We start from the raw sequence: 20,831 nt of genomic DNA, 5'->3' as shown, positions 1-20,831 counted from the left end.
GTGGCAGCGTTTTTACTTTCGATAGGTTTCTCGAAATTTCACATTGATAATATCAAGTACGTAATATTACAATGCTTAAGTAACATAGCATTTGTAACATACGAAATTCATAAGTTAAGGCGCATGGTAAGTACAATTAAATGCTTAGTGAAATAAAATTATTGCTACAATTTATAAGTACACACATAAGACACCAACATATTGTCGATTTTTTATTAATATATTGCATTGCCATTATTGACTCGTCTTTTATCCAACGTAAAACACTTCGACTCGTGCTAACAAAATTTTATTTTGTCACTCCGTGAATATTGCGAGACTATATTCCCTAATTAAAAATTGACTAAACGCTAAATATTATTATTAGCATTGGTGCGATTAAAAATTAATTGAGTAGTTTCTTTAAATCACGACAAAAAACTGCATTAAATTACTAACAGTAAATTAAAAAAGTCCTATTACAATAAATGACTATAATTTAAAATTAATATTAATAACTTGTTATTAATTTCGGATTTACTTCTGAACCAGCAGAACAGTTAGCTATTACTATGCCATTTAAAACAACGATACTCTTTTGGAGAATGGAATAACACTTATTTACATTTTCACAAAACTAGATCTCTCTTTTGCAACCTTATAACCCCTTGTTAAAATATAAATGCGTTGGCAGTTTGCCACCTTCGCAATTCTTCTCCAGCAGCTCATAATTTTCCGGTTCCCAACGCTGTAACGTAGTTGTTTTGATGGAACTGCAAAAAGTACCGCATAATAAGATATTTCATAAAAGCAAAATATAGGAAGAAAAGTTTGTTTCAAATGTAAAATAAAATAGCAGTTACCAATTTTGTGGAAATAACGCGCATGCCGTCGGCACCATAAACGTCAACCTGTACGTATAAAAAGAATTCGCATGATGTAAGAATTTAATGATAAGACGAGGAAAAATAAAGTGGAAAAAGTACTCACGAAATTCCGCACATCATAATTTGTATCGGTGCGTGTAGCGGTTTGATTCTTTGCATCCACGAGTATTTCTCTAATCTCTCCATGATGGGCGGTAAGATAACTGCGGAAATCAATTGTTGCTTTTAATTAAACGTATTATTGTGTAACGCGGAGTAATTAAACTTATAGGAAATTTTAATAAGCAATTCGAACGGAGAAACGTTCAATCGGTGACTTGGTACGTACGCATGCCGGGCGCGCACATGACGATTCTCGAAATGACGACTTGACTGATGCCTTTCACAGCCGCAAGCTGAAATCATTTAATAACGTTTATTAAAAAAATTGCCATAAACGTGTTCTAAAATTTTAATGCTATTTTATCTTGCAAGTTTATTTTGATAAGATAAATTAATCTTGTGTGTGAATGTGTGTAAAATTGAACAAATTTATTAACAACGAAAAATATGCACCTTTGATTTTGTAAGTTTCCTGCCATCCTCGTCGATAAGATCCACGCCGTTTACAATTTCATTCTGTCTCATTAGAGGGATATTAGCGCAATTAGCGGCGGCCACTGCGGCGAACGGAACGTACCTCTAAAAAAAAGTAACAGCATTAATATTTTTAATTTTGCAACATTGATGTTTAATTATTTTTTTCTTTTTTTTAATATAAAGTTTAAATTGCTCTCATAAAACTTACAGCCATCAGAGGACTTGCGCGTCTCTCCCAGTATGATTTACATCCTATCGCAGTTAACATCGCTGCGACAGTAGCACTAACATAAGCTACACCTAGCTGATTGGTCGTTACAGGACTATTTGCATTTCTGTTAGTGTAATTGACGAGCGCATTAAACGACTGATTGACCCACTGCCAAAAAACCACTGCCTGAGTCGTCCTAAATGAAAGCAACACAGTATATGTTAAAAAAGAGGCGACACTTTTATTCTAAATAATTGCAATATTAAAAAGAAAATAAAAATAAAATCATGGGAAAGCTTGACCAACAAAAAAGCTTTATATTTTATTAAAGTTAAAATAAAATATATAGATTCATGTTTCGTGTGGCTTGGCTGTTATAGCGTTACTATTTTTTTTTTCTTTTCTTTAAATATCGACATAAAAAAACGAAAAAATCTTCAATAATGAGTGGCACATAAAAGAGTTGCATTTTCAATGAGAATTCGGATACGAAATACCTGTAAAATTGTAACATAGCGCCGGTGATGGCCATTCCTCCCGGCACCTGGAAGGACATCCTGCCGAAGACGTTCTGTAGATCGCCAGTGTCGGGATGAAAGGCAGACTCGTACAGCTTTCTCGCGTAGATGATCTGGTCTCTGGTGGTGCCGGCTGGCTCTTTACCAATTCTACAAAACAGGAGGTGAAGGTTTACAATCAACTCACCGAAACAAAGGGAAGAAATCGCGTGGCGTATTTTTTTTTTTTTTTTTTTTTTAATTACCTGTACTGCTCGCACAATTGTTTTGCAGCCAGCAGGTCAGATTCCGACTTGATACAAGTGCGGAAGTCGGTCATCCACGCAAAGTACTTCCACCTTCCTACGAAGGTATTCTGATCCCACAAGGGCTTGTCCAAGTCTAATCTCTCAGTTGCCATCCCGCTCAGTCAAGAGACAACTGCAGCACAAATCTTTAATTGCAAGTGCAATTCGTCAGGCAGGAACGATACCGATAAATTGCTCATTTATCGTTTATCAACTGCAAATAAAAAAAAATAAAAAACTTTAATGATACGCGAAATAAAGAATGTACAGAGCGCTTCAGCGTGCTGAAGCAATGTTTTAACAATGAGAAAAGCATGCACGCATCGCAAGTGTTATATATAAATGAGTTTCGAACCGAACGATAGACATTTGACGTGCTTCGCATAAACCGCTGGCGTTTCCTTTTGCAATGTTATAAAATATGATCGATTCTAATTATTTGCCAGTCAGCAAAGACATGTAAGCACGGCTTAATAAGCCGTCAACTACATCCATTTTCCGCGTTATTGGCACTCCTCTCATGCATTTTGTTATCAATTCCGACATTCGTCGGGGTCCAGATTGGCCAAAGAAGTGGAGGTTTTAAGGATGTACCAGTAAACCAGTAATTGCGGGAATCAACCGGTCGCTCTCGCATTAAACGTCAAGAATGCAGGAAGAGAGCACAGATACGCCGTTTTCGGGCCGGCCCGGTAAGAAAGATTCGTTGCACTCTCGCCGTCCTAAGCTGCTTATGCAATGCTTTATTAAAACATAAATCTCAGTCACTCACTTTACCTGCGAAGCATGCACCGCTTCTGGAACTGGCGCTTGACCGTGCTGTTCTTGGCTGTGCTCCGTCCTGGTGTTTCCAAGCCGAGAGCCGAGAGCTCGGAGCACGAGAGGGAACGAAAAGCGCACCCGTCAACGAAAAAATTACGCTAGGCCGCGTGCGCCACGCGCAGCGGCGCGCTCTGGTCAGCTGGCTTGCCCACTCTATTTACCGGTCTACCATCCTCCACGCTCTGCCACACTTTCCGCAGTACTTCGCACTCTCCGCGGTTCGTCTCCTTTCAACTTATTTCCCCCGTCTGCCCGTCAGGCACAACGCCTCGGTGCCCCGCGTCCGTCGCACGTATGTATGCCTGTCTATAACCTTCTTTAACTGGTTTTAACTTATATATTAAAGTGCCATTTTACAAGAAGTAAGTTGATAAAAATGTTTTCAATTATTTCCATAATTTTCGTATTGATTATGGCGTATAAAATCAAACAGGGTTTATGCAAACTATATAATGTTTAATTTAATTATTTCAGATAGCCCTAAGCTTTAATTGATTGCTTATGTACGACGTATAAGAAAAATGTCAACTTCCGAGCCAGTAGCGATAGTGCAGTCAAAATTTGTGTCGGGTGAAACTGTCATAACTGTATCCTTTTACAGATTTATGAACAATAAGTACAGATATGAATACAATTGACAGCATTTTATTATAGATTAAAGATTATAAATACTGCATTAGATTACAAATTATATTATTTTTAATGACTTGATGTTATTATGGGTAATATATTTTTACCTTAACTATTAATCTTAGGCTACTGAAGCATCATTGATACAAGGTTGGATACAATCCTCAAGATACATTGCCCTTATTTACAAAGGTACAACTCATGCTTTAGCAATCTTTCTGACTTCAAGAACACCACCACAAGTGTACAGTGATCTTACATTGGAAGGAATATTGCCTATTGATCAGGATTTTAAATGTGGTATAGGTATCTTTCAAATTTTTTTGCAGTAATTTATTATATATATATAATAATATATATAATAATGATAGTCATGTATATTAATTAGAAAATTAAATAATATTTTATATTGAAAGGAAAACTTTTACTTACTTTTGTTTTTATAATTACAGATACTAATGGAGAGGCACAAGAAGGTTTTGATATATATATGAATGTTACATCGAGAAAACTTCGTCTGATATTTGAAATGAAACTTGGAGAAGCAACCAGTTCCTTAGTATCAGAAATATTTCGAGCGATAGAAGGTACTTTTATTTAATGCATACACATTTGATATAGTATTTAATTTTACCTAGCTTTTTAAAAAAATAATTGTAACTTTTATTTTAGTATATCAAACGGTTAAAAGTCCAGCAGCAGAATTTTCGTGGATCGAAAAACTAACGAGAAGTACGAGAAATTTAACTGCTGGTGGTAAAGAAATGCAGGATACTGCTGAATCTGTAAGTCAATTTAATGTAAATTATAACAAATATAGCAAGTATGAAAAAATGAAATAGAAGTAAAATTATTTTATTAAAAATGTATTTTCAGCTGCTCAATCTTGAGAATCACGATTTGGCAATACCAAGGCAAAGTATTGCCTCTGGTAGGTCTCCAGTAGCTGCAAGAGAATCTGTTGTACGATATCAGATGGCTTGTAAAGAGGATGATTATACATATAATAAGACATTTCGGTTTGTTATTTAACATTATTACAACTGTGCATTCTAAGTCTTTTTAATTAAATTTAATAGATATATTTTTATATCAGCAATTAATATGACATTAATAATTACAGTATACTTACTTGCACATGGAATGTAAATGGACAATCCCCAAATGGTATTAAATTAAATCAGTGGTTAAGTGCAGATGAAGTACCACCAGATATATACGCCATTGGATTTCAAGAATTAGATTTAAGTAAAGAAGCATTCCTATTTCACGAAACACCCAAAGAAGAAGAATGGAGGTGTGCTATTTGTATCACACTTAAAATGTTATATGTTAGCGTGTAATTATAATTTGTATAACATTACAATTTTATTCATAGACAAATTATAGTTAATTCACTTCATCCTGGAGGAATTTACACGCAAGTTGCTCTTGTCAGATTAGTAGGCATAATGCTGTTGGTATATGCACTCGAAGCTCACGTGCCATTTATTGAGAATGTGTGCACTGACACAGTAGGAACAGGAATTATGGGAAAATTGGTGAGTTTTTAATATTTAAAACTTTATCCGAAAAAAGTTAAATATTATAGTGCATTTAGTCTAATATATGTAACAATTATAATAAATAACTTATTATTAATTTTACATTAATACTCGCAAATTTTTAGGGCAATAAAGGTGGAGTTGCAGTAAGTTGTTGTATTCACAATACATCCATTTGCTTTGTTAATGCTCACTTAGCCGCACATTGTGAGGAATTTGAGCGACGCAACCAAGATTATGCTGATATTTGTGCAAGATTATCTTTTACAAAATATGTACCGCCTAAAAGTTTTAAAGATCATGAGTAAGTTTTTATAAAATAATATATATTTATTACTATAAATTATTCAAAGCAAGTGAATATTTTTTATAATCTAAGAATGCTTATATCATTAAAAACTCAACAAAAATTATTGTAAACGATAAACTTATAAAATATTTTAAAACTTAACTAGTATACATTGTGTATGTATTTATAGTCAGATTTATTGGTTGGGAGATCTTAATTATCGGATAACGGATATGGACGCCGTCACAGCCAAGCAGTTTATTTCAGAGGGCAAGTACGGGCCCGTTTTAGCACTGGATCAGCTTGGACAACAACGTAAGGTGGGGCGTGTATTTGTAGGATTTCAGGAGGCCGAGATTAATTTTAAACCCACTTATAAATACGATCCAGGTACCGACAACTGGGACTCAAGGTATTAAAAAAAAAAAATTAATTTCTAAAAAATATAATTTACAATTTAACCTAACGCTTTTTTATATCTACACCAATAATATAGTGAAAAATGCAGAGCTCCAGCTTGGTGTGATCGAATATTATGGAAGGGAGATATGATTAAATCAGTTGATTACAAAAGCTATCCGGAACTAAAGATATCTGATCACAAACCGGTCAGCGCGAGTTTCGATTCAGAAGTATGTATGCAAATATACAAATAATTATTTTATACTTTTTTTTTATTAATTACATTAATTTATAATTTCCCACAACAGATACGAATTATAGATACGGCTAAATATCGTAAAATCCACGAAGAAGTTATGAAGAAATTAGATAAATTGGAGAACGAATTTTTACCTCAAGTAATGGTTGACACTACGGATATTATCTTTGATACTTTAAAGTTTCTCGAACCAAGTGGTAAAGAGCTAATTATCGCTAATACAGGCCAGGTAAAAATATTATAATTCTTGCTATATTATGCTGTATACATGCGTGTATAAAGAAATGGGACGAGGGAGAAGAGGAGAAAACATACATAATCTTTATTTTTATTTTTTATATTAGGTACCAGTACAATTCGAATTTATAAAAAAATTAGACGATACAAACTATTGCAAGGACTGGTTGCACATAGAACCTTATACAGGTTTTATAAAACCAGGTACATATTTATATTATGTTTTTTTATTTATATCTCTTAATATTAATATATTTGTAATTATTTATTTCCCTCTTCTCATATTTAGGCGAGAAATGCGATATTAAACTAGAAGTATATGTAGACAAGAAAACTGCATGTAAATTGAATTCCGGTGAAGACAAGTTATATGATATTTTAGTATTGCATCTTGAAGGAGGCAAAGACATTTTTATTACTGTAACAGGTATGTACATACGATAATAATGATGATGAATACTAGAACTGTAGTTATTTATTTTTACATTTATTATAAACTTTATTAGAAATAAATTATATTAGATAATATATTGAATTAATGATAAAATTATTTATAATTATACTTTTTCAGGCACTTATGAGAGGAGTTGTTTTGGCTCTTCTATGGAAGCATTAGTTCATATTTCAGTTCCAATAAGAGAAATTCCTATTGGACGATTAGTCGAATTAGTAAGTATCTCAAAATTGAGATATATTTTATTGAAATAATTCAAGAACTTCTCTGTAATCAAATTTATATTTTAAATTTATTTAAAAATTGCAGGAGAATAATAAAAATCTTACACAAGAACCGTATGCGGTTCCAAAAGAAGTATGGCATTTAGTAGATAGGTTGTATCGGCATGGACTTAAAACCCCAGGACTTTTTGAAACGCCAGGGCTCCACAGTGAAATAATAGCTATTCGAGATTGGCTTGATGAGTGGAGTCAAGAGTCAATGCGTATCCTTTTAATAATATGCAATAATAAGAATTTCTAAATAAAAAATAACATTTTTATATTAAATTATTCCTTAACAATAATTGTTCTTGATGCATACATACAGCTGGTGGTGTACATTCAGTAGCAGAAGCGTTATTACTGCTTTTAGAATCTACCGCTGAACCCTTAATACCATATAATCTGCACACAGTATGTTTATCTGCTGCTACCAATTATTTGCAATGCAAACAAGTAAGTCGGAACACATTTTTCTATATGTAACATTTTTTACTGTAATTTAGATCACATCATATTTTTTTCTGTTATGCGAATGACTTAACAGAGCGCACGGTACGGAAAGATGAGCCATCGCCGATATCGGTTTTAAAGCGATTGAGGGCTCTGAGAATCGTGCCGTGTGCATCGTGTTTAATAAAACGCAGCATTAAATTTCTATTCGCATAACATTTTCATTTACAGATTGTAATGCAGTTACCCGAAACAAGAAGAACGGTCTTTCTCTATATCAGTGCGTTTTTACAAGAGTTATTAAGTCATACGCAAGATAACGAACTCGACGCAAAAACACTTGGTAAAGTTGTGTCATTAATTTCTATTGTGCTTTTACTCTTTTGAAAATAAGTAGTTATTAAATTTGCACATGTGTGTAAAGATTGAGCAAGCTAATTTAAAAACATATTTTTTATGTGCGCAGCCACGCTATTCGGATCAATATTTCTAAGGGATCCACCCAGAAGTCGGGACGATCGTCATCAAAGAAGCCGTGCGACTCAAATCACCTTTGATAAAAAGAAAGCTGCGTTTGTTTATCATTTCTTGGTCAATGATCAAAGCGATTTCATATTGGGCCGATAACAAGCAACTTGAATATTTGAAGGTACACTAACAACACTACGCATTTCTCACTTGCAATTTTACAATAGAGAAAAAGTAGTTAAATCAGATTTAGTCTTAGTGCAATTATATAATTTTTTGTATCAATAGGGTTTTATTTTAGTTGAACTGGTTGTACTAGTTAGAAGTTATTTTTCTTCTTCTTTAGTAGAAGAAGAGACATAAAATCTGAACTAATGTAACCAGTTAAGCTGAAAAAAATAGACCTAGAGATAATATTAAAGATAGGACGTGTGCTTTTTATTATTTATTAAATTATTTTTTTATTATCCCGTAAAGCACTACTTTTGAAAGTTACGTAGGTATAGTTTAATAAATATTTATCATAAATAGTTCATGACAAATAAAAAATTTTAATAAACATTAATTCTTGGTACTATATCTCGCAGTTTAGGCAATTTTAATTGCATTCTGCCGGTACGCATTCGCGGAATGCCAGCGTCGGTTTAATTCTACATTTGCGTCGCCAATAAGTATCAAAATTCTCCCGACGTGTGATAATCGTGACCGCGTCCGCGAATTTTTTATAAAGCTTACACGTTATTTATTTGCTGCTTCAGTATTAGAGAACACAGTCTTACGTTTTACAATTCTCGATAATGAACAACGAATGTCTGTATTTGGTAAATGGTACTTGAAGCACCTTTATTCGGGAATTTAATCACCACCGGCAAATTTTTCAAATTAAAAGTTATTTGTGGGAGTTTTATGTATTTAATATGCTAATTATATAAATTAAAGTTACTGTTTCTCTTTCAATAGATTTATAAAATAATAATAGAATGTTCATCATTATTTTATTTAAAAAAAAGAGTACATAATAATATTTAATACACACTTTTATACAAAAATTAATATTTTAAAATTCAAATCTATTCTCTGCCGCCGAATCCTGCGACGCATTAAATTCAATCTCTCCATCAATATTCTCGCTACTTACCACCATAGAAGTAAGTTCTTCCTCTTCGTCCTAAAAAAGATAATTTGTTTTATTTGATAAAAAAAATTCAATTAATAATGGTTTTATTGTAGTACTACTCATTAATTTTGATTTATGAACAAAAGAAATGTACAAACCTTTGAAGAGAAATATGCATCGAGTATAGCCATTGATTTCTGATAAACTTGCTCATTCTGATGATGTTGAAGAGCTGATATTTTATCTAATCCTCCGACTTCTTCGATCATAATGGCAACTTTATCCATTTGTCCGATGTTGTCTGCGGCATGTAAGATATTAGTTAAACCATCCAAGACAACAATAATAATACTCCAGTCTTTTGCCTCCAATAAGTTACAAAAAGGTTGTAATACGCCTGCTCCTACTAATTCAGTTAAATGTTGAATCGTTCCTCCTGTTGTTAAGTTAGTTACAGCCCAAGCAGCTTCCTTTTGCGCTTTATAATCTCCCTAAAACATATATTTATTTCTACTCAGTATCTATTCTGTAGCAAAAAGTTTAACACCAATTTTATACATAAACACTTACAAGCTGAAGCACTTCTATCAACGGTGGTAATAGACCAGCATTTATCGCATGCTGAATTTGGTTTGCGTTACCAGCCATAACGTTACTGATTGCCCAAGTAGCTTCTTTCACGATATTGCTGCGGTGATACCGCAATAAGGCACCAAGATGTGTTAATCCTCCTGCAAGAATCACAGCGTCCGTTTGAGCATCGTTACCGGTCACTATGTTTCCAACTGTACGCAATGCTGGTGTAAGAATAGCGGCTTCCGGCAGCGTCAGTAATTGAACGAGTTTCGGTATAATGCCAGTATCTACTACCGCTTGAATTCTATCGTTAGATCCATCAGTGAGATAAGAGAGCGCCCAACAAGTATCGGCTAGAAGAAATAATAGTATTAGATCTCAGATTCAGAATAAATTATGTAATTTGTAAAATGCTTAAAATGTAGATAATTTAGATGCATAGAAAGAAACATAAATGTCTTACCGAGTACATCCTGGTCTGTATAACTAAGTAGACGATTAAATATAGGTAGAACAGGCTTAATCAAGTTAAAAGACGGAGGTGGATTCTTATTTCGACACAAATTGGATAAAGTCCACACAATGTTGCGCATAAACGATATCTGTATATTTTATTATTATTAGAAAACAGCGATAAGAAAACAGAACAAATGTAGCTAAAAAATTTTACTTACAGAGATATCTGGTTTAATTAAATCAAGCAAAAGAGGTAAGGCATCATGTGAAAGAACAAGATTACGAGCATATGGTCCATCTCCTGCTATATTTCCCAAGGCCCAAACTGCTTGTTCGGTAACAACAGGTGATCCAACTTTAAGCAGGTTCACTAATTTTGCTATTGCTCCATGTTTCACAACATATTGAGTTTGTTCAGATGTGCCCGAAGCTATATTAGTTAATACCCATGTTACTTCAAATTGCAAGAGAACACTACACAGAAACATAAAAACAAACGGTTATGTCTTATTTGTAAATATGTGAAAAGAAAAACGAAATAAGTCATATTTTAAATTTTCGTAAATATACTTGTGATCGTTATCCAAGAGTTTAATGCAGAGCGGTACTATGCCCTTTTCTATCACCTCATTTATAGGAGGGTTTTTTTCTCGACTCAATAATTTTCTACAGGTTTGAACTCCTAATAATTGCGATGCTTCATCTGATGAGTAGATAAGATCTAAAATTTCATCTATAGAAAGAGCAGAAGTGGATACAGCAGCATTATCTGATGTATTTAGTTCTTCATCTGTGTTGAGATTACGCCGTTTTGCCAACTGATCATTTTTTTTCGCTTTACGAAGTTCTACTGACAAGGCAGTCCTTCTGTTACGTGCCTCCTGATATAAAATAAGATAAAAAATATAAATGCAGCTTTCTGATATATATTTTTAATGATATCTTTAATTTTAATTAAAAAAAAAACTTTAATAATTATTAAAATTTTTTTAAACATAAATTAGAGAATAATATACTTACTTCGTGTTTATTATTAAATTTAAAATTTGCCATGCGATTATTGCCGCGTTCATCTCGACAAGGCATTGTTTCGCAGTTGTCTTTAAGTAAAAAACGATATAGTTTTAATTTATTTCGATATGTTATCAATTCCTCTTGTGCAAATATCTAAAGAAAAGATTCAAATAATAAGTATCAGTAACCAGTTAGAATATGTAAAATATACACTATATCAAGAGGCACGGTACTGCCTCGCGCCAAGTATAGGCACAGCGCACTACCGTGCCTCTTATTACGCGAGACGCCGTTAAACTTAACACACAATTCCAAAAAAACGTGTTCCTAATTAATCTCATCAAAATTCATATTTGCTTAATAAGAAAAAAAAATTCGTGCATTAAGATATCTTCAAGACACAAAATGTGATAATCGAAACATCAAATTTATTCCACAGTTCTACGCAATAAGCAATTAGATATTTACGATTTAATAACCATGATTAAGATTCTCTCAATTATAGTTGCGTGAATCGGTTCTAATTCATAATAGCACCACTAATTATTTGACGTTATAATTACCTGAAGCTGCAGCCAGGCTTCTTCTGGGTATACCTCCGTTTGAATGTGTCCGTTCTGCGTTGCTGAGAAACTCAAGTTTAAGAAATAACCCTCATATATTACTCTAGAAAGTAAATAAAAAGGAAATACAAAAAAACCGTTACCTTGTTTATATCTCGTGAAGGCAAGTTGCGTTTGTGGGTTCCAAAACCCATAAAAAAACTTTGGAACTTACGCCAGAGGAAATTGGTGCGTTCAGCGAAACAACTGTTCGGTGAGCTCTTGCATCTGATTAGTGAATATCTTCAGATCTTAAAGAATGTTTCAATTAGATGCAAGAGCTCACTAAGCGGTTATTTTGCTGAACGCGCCCAATGCTTCGTTGAGTGAAGTTGGGAGAAGGGAAAGCGATCGACGATTAAATTACTATTGTGAATAAAATAATTGAGAATAATAAATGTACTTTGTAAAACTTAGTTTATTCAATATATTAAGCAATAAATTCGTATGGAATAGGGGCAAGCAAGATAGGTGCCTCTCGTCCTGATACAATGTGAGCCTTGGAAGGTTCAGCGGGCTGTCTCTTAAGCTGAGCACGAATATTTGTCTCTTTCGCCTCTTTCCTAATTCTCTCGTTCTCTTTGACACGCTTAACGAAGTCATCTCTGCACTTGGAATGACTCAGATGTTCAATGCGCACATTGATTCTCTTAGCAATGATGCGCCCGCGAACTCTCTTGTTCACGATAATTCCTAGGGCATGTGCCGTCACGTTAAACACACGGCCGGTCTTCCCATGATAATCCTTGTATGGCATCCCCTTTTGTACAGCACCGTTCCCTTTAATGTCCACTACATCGCCAACCTTGTACGTCTTCATGTATGTGGACAATGGAATAGTGCCATGTTTGCGGAACTTGCGAGAGAACGTGTCCCTTGTGCCGCGTCTGTAACCCTTCGAGTTCGTCATGACGATGTATCAGTCTGTAAAAGAACAAAAATATTATGCAAAATTGGTTAAATAAATTACAAACGGTATATGAAAATGTCGCAATTCCAATCTTCAAAAAATAAAATTATTTCACTATATTTACTTCGAGTATAATTAAATGTTATTAATAATCAAAAGTTGCAACAAAAAGAATAACTTTCTTTCCTCTTGATAGTAACAGATGTTCTCGTCATTTAACAAGTTTCAACCAATTTTGTAGTAAAACCAAACCTAAAATGTTTCACAATTTTTTATTTAGGTTTAATAGCAGTTAATTTTACAGAGTTATATCTTATAACAGTTACATATTGCGTGTCGCATGATAATGTATGTAATAAAAGACGAATGACTTAACGACAAAACGTATTGTTAAAAGTAAAATGTATGTTGAACATGTGATATGCAAAATAGCACGTGGCTTTGCGCTAAAATCAACCAGATTAAATCTTTAATGTTTCAATCGAGCTGAAGGCGATCATGTAATACCAATCGAAAGCGGAATGTCTATTTTCAACATACGTGGAGGTGGATTATTTTAATCTTGGCTCGGATTGCAGTAAATAAATTCTCAAATATTAACAAATGTACACAAGGAACTCACGTCTATCGTCGTTGCCATAAAAAAGAAAAAATATTCGAGAGCAGCGACGCGCGAGTTCGCGCGGTACCGACGTAAACGACGGCAGCGCTACACTCCGCGAAGTGGCGTAAGTAAGGTTGATCGCGACTTCTAGCAGTACCGTTCACGTTTGACAGGTTGGCTTTCGTTTCTGATTCACATCTCAAGTTTATTTCCCTTTAAATCAAAAGGGAGCAAAGCTTCCTCGTTCTCGCTTTCTCCGAAGCTTGTCAGGCGGGATCAACAGTTCCACATGGATCGCGCATCGACTCATTGATTGATACTAACGAAAGATAACTTGCAGGCTGGATCAACTGCTATCGAATTGGATTGAATAATGCTGCCGTCCCGTATGCAGTTGACATGACATTTGTGCGCACAGTGATGAGGAACTGCAATATTAATCGCCACGTGCCGTCAGCGAAAACGAAAAATGTTCGTCAGAGATCCCTGTGGTATCGTATGCATCATCGTTACCTATGTGGCGGTTTTCTACGCTGACTACGTCGTGGTACGATGGATCGTGTTGCATACCATGCAAGACAGGTTGGCACAACAATTATTTGTTTATAGTAGAAATTATCATTGCAAACATTTTTGGACCTTGTTAAATTTTTTTTACATTTTATACGACATTTTACGTTTTTATTTTCTATGGCTTTTTGCTCATTTATCGCGATCTTTTCATGAGATATTTTTACTAACATTGTTTTTTTTTTGTTTGCAGCCTATGGTGTCCCTTCCATGTAATAGCATTTAACACTGTTGTACTACTTCTAATGATGGCACATTTGAAAGCCGTCTGCAGTGATCCAGGTATAGTACCCTTACCACAAAGCAGAATGGACTTTTCTGATATTCATGTCTCTGGAAGAAGTGATGATCACGAGGATGAGAAGGACGATTGGACGGTATGCACTAGATGTGAAACATACAGGCCACCTAGAGCGCATCATTGCAGAATTTGTAAACGTTGCATCAGAAGAATGGATCATCATTGTCCATGGTAAGTACGAATTGTGATAAGAAAAGATTAATATTTAGTTTTTTAAAATAATCTTATAAAAATGTTCAACATATTGTTGCGCCCGCGTCCGCTTAAACTCTGAAGAGCTTCTACCGTCACGTTCTCGTAAATTCTTTCTCGCGCGCGCCGCGTACTCCCGCACTCACGCACGAGAAAAAACGGAACACTTTTTTCTTGCGAAAAGAAAAAAAAGAGACTCGGTTGCGCGTCCGTTCTCGATCGAAGCTGTCGCCGAAGTCAGCCGTCGTGATCGATCCATCAACAAACAGCTGATGGATCGAACTTTGACGACGGGAAATGTCGTCAAAGAGCGTCGTCCCGCCGATCAAGATTTAGCTCGCGAAAATCGCGAGCCTCAGGGTACGTCCATCGCGGGTCTAACAATATAAAGAGTGTGGATTTACTAAAATTTTACAACTGAACGTTTAAGGATTAATAACTGCGTTGGAGAGAGGAATCAAAAGTACTTTATACAATTTCTGGTATATGTTGGTGCTCTAGCTATTTACGCTATTATTTTGGTTATTACGTCCTGGATTTATGACTGCCCACAGTGCAATAATGATATTGCCATCAAGCAAAATCGCATGTATGTACTTAGCATTTTTATGAGAAGTTTATGATAAATAAAATACTAACGGATATATTTTGCAGTTTACATTGTGTGATATTAGTTTTGGAGGCAGCTTTATTTGGTATGTTTGTCATAGCAATTCTAGTTGATCAGTTTCAAGCGATTCTAGGCGATGAAACTGCTATAGAACGCGTCCAAGGTATACAACAACGTTATAATAAGAATACACCACGAACGTTTACGCTCTTATCTCAAGTATGTGGAAGGAGCCATCCAATATTTTGGTTGCTACCTTGTCACAATCCACCGCGTTATTCTTTTAGAAAAGACGCGTATTTAATTGACCACGAGGTTTGAGATAATATATAAATCGAATGTGTCTGCACATAAAGCGGTATTTCTTTTTTTTATATTATTTTTTTACATAACAATATATTAGAGGAATTTATTCCTTGTATTAGTATCTTAAATCTTTATACAAATAATTAACATAATATATATTTGAAATTTGTAGCTATAATATTTCTACAGCATGGAAATAATAATATATAAACATTTATTCTTATTATACATATTAAGATTAATGTATATTATAAATATATTAATCACTATATAATTATATATAGTATATACATATAAGTACAGATTTATTTATACTAGGGATAAACAATAGCTTTAATTAATATATGATTATTACTTATGTTGACTTATGTGTGATAACACTACATGGAAATGTAATTGACATTATTTTAATAATTTAATTTTTTATCTTTTAAAGATAAAATATATAAATATAAGTGATGCTCCAAAGTGATACAGTAAACAGTAATTCTTTAATTTAAGATAATTATTACTAGGAACCGTATATCCTCGCCTAATAAATTTATTCGCTGCAAGAATTATTGTAGTATTATAGAAAATAAAATTGTTAGTTTAATTTGACGAAAAAGCTTTATTAATATGTAATTAATATATATTGCTCTTATATATGTATATTACAATATATATATAACGCAATGATACATTAACGTGTAAAAAATACTTAACGTGTAAATGTAATGTTTTTTAAATACCCGAGATGATCCTTTTAATAAACGTATTGTTTTGCTAATGCTCTTAAAAATCTAGCTTTACGAATATTGGCAGCCTCTCTTTGAATCTCTTCATTGTTGTTGGAATTTAACTCTAGCAAACCGATAACTTTAATCTGCAAAATAAATTTTTTTTAGGTAACAGAAATGTTTAAAGAAATTTAATTACTTACCGCGAGTTGCTTTCTATGATGTTCTCCACGCTTCGTGTGTAATTGTACGAGATACTCGAGTATCGTGGTATCCCAAATGCAATGATAATACGCATCCATAGCATCAGCTACGGCACAGCTCTTTTGGTCGCTGGCTGCCATTTTAAACGCCAAGGAATAATCTACTTCCTCCAAAAATTGACAGAGCACAGCCGCTTGAGTATAGCACTGTAAATGAGCGCAGCATTTTATCATCCTTCTATAAACTAGATCGTCTATTTGTGCGCGTGGTATGGGTTGACTAAATAAATCGCTAGCCACCATGATTGCATCCAAATAGTATCTCATTGCACTTTCATAGTAATTCAAAACTAGAAAAATTTAATAAAACGATATTAAACATATAATACAAATATATTGTACATACAACAATACGCATGGTAAAAAACGGTATCATATATGATATTTGAAAAGATAATACATACCGAAATTGAGATCACCCATTAGCCTCAACCACGGAACATTGCAGGGGTGATACTTCAAAGCTTGTGTTAGCAATTGAAACAATAATTCTCCAATGTATCTGATATTATATGAATTTGCACTGCAAATTTTTATTTTTATAATTTATTAATACAGCAAATATGTATACTGCCAAGTTACAACATATATTTGTGGTAATATTAAATATTCAAATTTAAATTTGTTAACGTGTAGAAATATGTGTAATATATTATTACGAGTTTTATATGATGAAATGTATTGTGATAAATATATAATACAAATGATTACGTACTTTGGTACTCCGGCAGGCCAAAGGGACAAGTACTGTGTGTGTAATTCCAAACTAGACTCGTCGCGCAAAACATTACGCAAACGAGCCAATAACGAGATCACCACAGTGAGGACTGTAGGCTCCCGTAATCGAGTAAGTGTGAGAGCAATATTAGCAGCAATATCTTTTAATGTAGAACTTGAGCTGTTGCTGCCACTACTATTGCGTTTTTGAGATTGATCCCTAGTAGGACCAAATGCTGTTAGAACTAAAAAAAAAAATATGATTTTATTTTGTAAAACCAATTTTAGGATTTTTTCTTTTTTTTTTGATAAATGTTTACTTCAAGGAAAACTGTTCTTCCCTTAAAATAAACATTTATTTTTTTTTTTTACAAATATACAATTAAATTAGTTGCAAAAATCGATATATTATATTCGTAAAAATTCTATACGTGGCTATAAATATGGCATACTCATATCCCATGCGTCCCGCGGAAATTTTCGGGTTCCTTTGTACTTGACGATATCTTGACAAACGCTACTAATGACAGACGCAAATTCAGTGTAACTCCAACGTTTCTCCATACTAGTAAGATAATCCCATTCACCTACATTTAAGAGAAAGACAGTACAGTATTCTATTACTTCTTGTCGTGGAATTAACTGATCGGATCCTTGTAATGCACCAAGACACTGTTTACTCCGTACAATCATACTCTGTACTTCACCTAAAAAGTAATATTATTACAACTAAATTGCAAGTAATTTATTATAAATTCGTCGCAAAATTTTTTACAAACTATTAATTATTTTTTTTTATATACGTACCAACGTCTTTTATCGGCCAAGTATAAAAGCATTTCCATATTTCGACAAGCAGACATTCCCAGTTTGCTAATTTGCACAATTTCAAGATTGACGAGCTTCCGCCACTATTCCCGCCATTGCCGCTTTTTACATGATCTTGTAAATCTTTATCCAATACCTTGAAAAGTTCGATGGCATTATTAAAATTTTTAAAAGTCACTAATTCTCGACTCTTTGCGAGCATAATATACGAATAATCTTGAATAAAGCCTTTCGGAACGGCTATTACTGCACTCCGCAATGGAAGTGGCAACTCCCAACAGTCATTTACAATATGAGAGGTTTTCATTCGATGTTTTCCATCCAGTTGAATCAATGTTTCACGAATTACACTAGGATTGTACGACTCTAATAACTTTTGTTCTAATTCGAATATTTCAATCCTCGATTTTTCTACAAGTTTTCAACAAAAAAGCTTTAGTTAATATTTTAATATTTAATTTAATTATTAAAAAATATTTTAATGATATTTTCTTCAATCCCGTAACAACATATACTTACGTATATATGGTACAGATGGAATACCCCAGTCGTTATGTAGCAATAAATTTGGTAGTTCTATTTCATCACAAATAGCTGCTTGTTGAAGAGTAGCGAGTTCAGTTTCATCGAATAACGGTGCGTAAGAAGGATCGTTGAATACCCGTGAAGCAAGTCCTTCTACATTAGCAGTATTTATAAGATAAAGAAGATAACGTGAAATTCGTTTTTTATCCATAGTTGTTGCTTTTTCCAAGACGCTTTCTAAAGCCTAGCCCAAAATAGCAAAATAATAATTTTATTATTAGTTCGCATATTATAATAAGCATAAAAAATTATTTTGCTGGTAACAGGATTATTTATTAATTGAAAAATATAAATAGAGATTATTTTTACCCAGAATAAGATATCCAGACCCTTCGCCCCAGCTGCTTTAATTTCAGTTACATAATCACCCAAAATTATACTGTCATCGAGGATTTTCCTAACGAGATTCAAACACTCTATTTGCAGCAGGAGATCTCGAGCAACCACAAATTTTCTGTTAACCAATCCACCTTGCACATCTAGCTCCAAATTATCTCTATAAACTTGCGGTATCTCCCTGAAAATATTATCTGCTTGCAAAATCTGCAATATATTCTACAGATTTTGCATGTGTGAATATATAATATTCAATAGTACAAAACACGTCATAAATATAGCAAAAAAAATATACCCACAGTGTATTGATCTTTAATGGAGGCGTGCAAACGCTGTGTAAGACTAGGCATGATTTCTTCCAGCGGTACCTCGCACGCTAAACAACAGCCTTCTAAAAATTCCTTTTGCACTTTACAGTACATCAAATTTTCTGTCGAGTTAAAATTACTGTACAACTCCTTCGCTCGTTTAATATGGTGTTTAGCATCTCGATACTCTTCTCTCAATAAATGGAACATTGCAAGATCATAATGTATCTGAAAAGTAAATTAACATTTTTTTTATTATGTCCTGTTAATATTAACAAGGTAGCAGCATCCAGCATAAAAAAGTTTCATACCTGACATTTAAACTCGTCTATATTCACTAAATACATATTTTCCCAATTTTGCTTAATCTCTGTGCTATCTTCAGTCAGCATTCGAAAAGTATCAAAGGACAGTACTTTCGGCTTTATATCAGTCATTTGTAAAACATTGTTTAGAGCACTTACACTGCTTGGCACATGAACTTCTAATTTTCTAATAACATCATCTACAATACCTGGAGGTACATATGTTGATTCCTGAGTACCTGGTCTAATTTACAATAATATATTTTATTTACAGTTTGTAGTGAAACAAGAATATTTCAATTTCATTATCTTAATAACATATAACTCATATAATAAATCTTACATGTGAAGTAGCTGCTGCTTTGGTTGTTTATTGCTGAGAGCCCGGCAAATAATTGCTCTCAGATGCCATCTGTGATATAAAACCAAGGTAAATAAGAGTTGATCTGAAGCAGTTTCCATAAAAAATTCCGGAATTATAGGAATTTCTACTAAGACATCCGCAACAATGTAAAATAAATCTTGTAGCAATGTCAATTGTATTGGTAAAGGTAATTTTTTCTCTAACACATCCAAGTCCCACTTGAGGTAAGCTGCTACTTTTAAAGAAAGTATCTTTAGAGCTAAGTTTCTATGAGACCATTTGTTAATACCATTAGATTTGACCTCATTAAGTTCTACATCGATCACAACCTTAGACTCGGTCTCTTTTTGATCTGAATTAATCGTTATAAATTTTATTATCAGGTCTGTGGGTGATGGATCTGAAAATCAAAAGACTTTTATTTGAGGTAAAGCAAAGAATTTTTAACATTATAATACTGATATTGCTGGAATATTTCAATTCCGCGTAGTTAGAATTCATTCTTTACCTGGAAAAGGCTTTGACAGGTGTTTCTGCAGCAATGAAGGATTCAATAAGAATTCGAACCACAGTATTGTGTCCGGTGAAATTGGCACGGTGCCCGGTCTGAGCAGATCGACATCCATCACGCCGATATTATCATTAATATATTAGTAATTAATTAATTAATTCAGTACTACGTTTTAAACGTGCTAAAATATCGTGCGTGCACACTGTACGTATGTAGTATAATAAACAAACATAATACTCCGAAGAGTCTGAACTGCTGTTACATGAACAAGCATGGATTATGAAGTGTGAGATTGCTCCGTTTTCTTGAATTTTGCTCGATTAAAGCCTAGGGTTTTTTAAATTTTGACGTTGAC

At 33.7% G+C, this 20,831-nt stretch overlaps 6 protein-coding genes across 10 annotated transcripts; 2 read left to right on the top strand and 4 right to left on the bottom strand.

The window, feature by feature from the left end:
• Positions 1-68: 68 nt before the first annotated feature.
• Positions 69-3,456, bottom strand: Sfxn2 (sideroflexin 2). 2 transcript variants are annotated; one of them, XM_070656335.1, is made up of 9 exons: positions 3,234-3,456; positions 2,420-2,675; positions 2,154-2,324; positions 1,654-1,852; positions 1,422-1,547; positions 1,195-1,261; positions 970-1,069; positions 843-890; positions 69-752 (listed from the first exon to the last, which is right to left on the bottom strand). In XM_070656335.1, exons 2-9 carry the CDS (start codon positions 2,572-2,574, stop codon positions 638-640), a joined length of 981 nt encoding a protein of 326 aa, XP_070512436.1. In that variant the 5' UTR covers positions 2,575-2,675; positions 3,234-3,456; the 3' UTR covers positions 69-637. The 2 variants fall into 2 exon arrangements, with proteins under 2 accessions (XP_070512436.1, XP_070512435.1); XM_070656334.1 differs by having other exon boundaries at positions 3,239-3,456.
• Positions 3,457-3,513: 57 nt separating this feature from the next.
• Ocrl (Oculocerebrorenal syndrome of Lowe) lies at positions 3,514-9,219 on the top strand. 2 transcript variants are annotated; one of them, XM_070656331.1, is made up of 19 exons: positions 3,514-3,645; positions 3,758-3,870; positions 4,039-4,213; positions 4,366-4,500; positions 4,586-4,698; positions 4,790-4,932; positions 5,037-5,210; positions 5,292-5,454; positions 5,583-5,761; positions 5,937-6,158; positions 6,243-6,378; positions 6,457-6,636; positions 6,752-6,848; positions 6,934-7,071; positions 7,216-7,313; positions 7,408-7,585; positions 7,690-7,817; positions 8,046-8,157; positions 8,281-9,219. In XM_070656331.1, the coding sequence occupies exons 2-19, from the start codon at positions 3,805-3,807 to the stop codon at positions 8,439-8,441; spliced, it is 2,598 nt and encodes an 865-aa protein (XP_070512432.1). In that variant the 5' UTR covers positions 3,514-3,645; positions 3,758-3,804; the 3' UTR covers positions 8,442-9,219. The 2 variants fall into 2 exon arrangements, with proteins under 2 accessions (XP_070512432.1, XP_070512431.1); XM_070656330.1 differs by having other exon boundaries at positions 4,039-4,219; positions 8,281-9,218.
• A 39-nt stretch (positions 9,220-9,258) lies between these two features.
• Positions 9,259-12,169, bottom strand: Pen (karyopherin subunit alpha). Its single transcript, XM_070656333.1, has 9 exons — positions 12,152-12,169; positions 12,009-12,070; positions 11,452-11,598; positions 11,002-11,312; positions 10,650-10,905; positions 10,439-10,577; positions 9,970-10,328; positions 9,558-9,890; positions 9,259-9,450 (listed from the first exon to the last, which is right to left on the bottom strand). The coding sequence occupies exons 3-9, from the start codon at positions 11,515-11,517 to the stop codon at positions 9,340-9,342; spliced, it is 1,575 nt and encodes a 524-aa protein (XP_070512434.1). The 5' UTR covers positions 11,518-11,598; positions 12,009-12,070; positions 12,152-12,169; the 3' UTR covers positions 9,259-9,339.
• Positions 12,170-12,447: 278 nt separating this feature from the next.
• Positions 12,448-13,672, bottom strand: LOC139102446 (large ribosomal subunit protein eL21-like). 3 transcript variants are annotated; one of them, XM_070656342.1, is made up of 2 exons: positions 13,580-13,672; positions 12,448-12,971 (listed from the first exon to the last, which is right to left on the bottom strand). In XM_070656342.1, exon 2 carries the CDS (start codon positions 12,955-12,957, stop codon positions 12,478-12,480), a length of 480 nt encoding a protein of 159 aa, XP_070512443.1. In that variant the 5' UTR covers positions 12,958-12,971; positions 13,580-13,672; the 3' UTR covers positions 12,448-12,477. The 3 variants fall into 3 exon arrangements, with proteins under 3 accessions (XP_070512443.1, XP_070512442.1, XP_070512441.1); XM_070656341.1 differs by having other exon boundaries at positions 13,498-13,637; XM_070656340.1 differs by having other exon boundaries at positions 13,567-13,632.
• On the top strand, positions 13,671-16,012 carry Dnz1 (DNZDHHC/NEW1 zinc finger protein 11). The gene is made up of 5 exons (XM_070656336.1): positions 13,671-13,734; positions 13,902-14,143; positions 14,325-14,603; positions 15,055-15,213; positions 15,279-16,012. The coding sequence occupies exons 2-5, from the start codon at positions 14,031-14,033 to the stop codon at positions 15,553-15,555; spliced, it is 828 nt and encodes a 275-aa protein (XP_070512437.1). The 5' UTR covers positions 13,671-13,734; positions 13,902-14,030; the 3' UTR covers positions 15,556-16,012.
• Positions 16,013-16,265: 253 nt separating this feature from the next.
• Positions 16,266-20,781, bottom strand: Ints8 (integrator complex subunit 8). The gene is made up of 12 exons (XM_070656329.1): positions 20,474-20,781; positions 19,945-20,365; positions 19,608-19,845; positions 19,288-19,524; positions 18,962-19,207; positions 18,587-18,836; positions 18,047-18,478; positions 17,692-17,946; positions 17,238-17,484; positions 16,927-17,045; positions 16,463-16,812; positions 16,266-16,405 (listed from the first exon to the last, which is right to left on the bottom strand). The coding sequence occupies exons 1-12, from the start codon at positions 20,589-20,591 to the stop codon at positions 16,286-16,288; spliced, it is 3,033 nt and encodes a 1,010-aa protein (XP_070512430.1). The 5' UTR covers positions 20,592-20,781; the 3' UTR covers positions 16,266-16,285.
• Positions 20,782-20,831: the final 50 nt, after the last annotated feature.

Source organism: Cardiocondyla obscurior, linkage group LG05 (genome assembly GCF_019399895.1).
Source record: "Cardiocondyla obscurior isolate alpha-2009 linkage group LG05, Cobs3.1, whole genome shotgun sequence".
NCBI classification, from domain to species: Eukaryota; Metazoa; Arthropoda; class Insecta; order Hymenoptera; family Formicidae; genus Cardiocondyla; species Cardiocondyla obscurior.
Note: the sequence above shows the minus strand (reverse complement) of the source record. Positions and strands in the feature narration are given on the sequence as shown.

Bases quoted from the DNA above. Each gene is read 5' to 3' on its own strand.
- Sfxn2 (XM_070656335.1), bottom strand. From the start codon at position 2,574: ATGGCAACTGAGAGATTAGACTTGGACAAGCCCTTGTGGGATCAGAAT. The intron at 1,548-1,653 runs GTAAGTTTTATG...ACTTTTTTTTAG, and splicing joins GCGCAAGTCCTCTGATGGCT to AGGTACGTTCCGTTCGCCGC. The intron at 753-842 runs GTAACTGCTATT...TACTTTTTGCAG, and splicing joins GCGTTATTTCCACAAAATTG to TTCCATCAAAACAACTACGT.
- Ocrl (XM_070656330.1), top strand. From the start codon at position 3,805: ATGTCAACTTCCGAGCCAGTAGCGATAGTGCAGTCAAAATTTGTGTCG. The intron at 4,220-4,365 runs GTATCTTTCAAA...TTATAATTACAG, and splicing joins GGATTTTAAATGTGGTATAG to ATACTAATGGAGAGGCACAA. The intron at 4,699-4,789 runs GTAAGTCAATTT...ATGTATTTTCAG, and splicing joins TGCAGGATACTGCTGAATCT to CTGCTCAATCTTGAGAATCA.
- Pen (XM_070656333.1), bottom strand. From the start codon at position 11,517: ATGCCTTGTCGAGATGAACGCGGCAATAATCGCATGGCAAATTTTAAA. The intron at 10,906-11,001 runs GTATATTTACGA...GTTTCTGTGTAG, and splicing joins CTCTTGGATAACGATCACAA to TGTTCTCTTGCAATTTGAAG. The intron at 10,329-10,438 runs GTAAGACATTTA...TATTTCTTCTAG, and splicing joins TACAGACCAGGATGTACTCG to CCGATACTTGTTGGGCGCTC.
- LOC139102446 (XM_070656342.1), bottom strand. From the start codon at position 12,957: ATGACGAACTCGAAGGGTTACAGACGCGGCACAAGGGACACGTTCTCT.
- Dnz1 (XM_070656336.1), top strand. From the start codon at position 14,031: ATGTTCGTCAGAGATCCCTGTGGTATCGTATGCATCATCGTTACCTAT. The intron at 14,144-14,324 runs GTTGGCACAACA...TTTTGTTTGCAG, and splicing joins TTGCATACCATGCAAGACAG to CCTATGGTGTCCCTTCCATG. The intron at 14,604-15,054 runs GTAAGTACGAAT...TGAACGTTTAAG, and splicing joins ATGGATCATCATTGTCCATG to GATTAATAACTGCGTTGGAG.
- Ints8 (XM_070656329.1), bottom strand. From the start codon at position 20,591: ATGGATGTCGATCTGCTCAGACCGGGCACCGTGCCAATTTCACCGGAC. The intron at 18,479-18,586 runs GTAAGTATATGT...GAAAACTTGTAG, and splicing joins TCCATCTGTACCATATATAC to AAAAATCGAGGATTGAAATA. The intron at 16,813-16,926 runs GTATGTATTATC...AAATTTTTCTAG, and splicing joins AATGGGTGATCTCAATTTCG to TTTTGAATTACTATGAAAGT.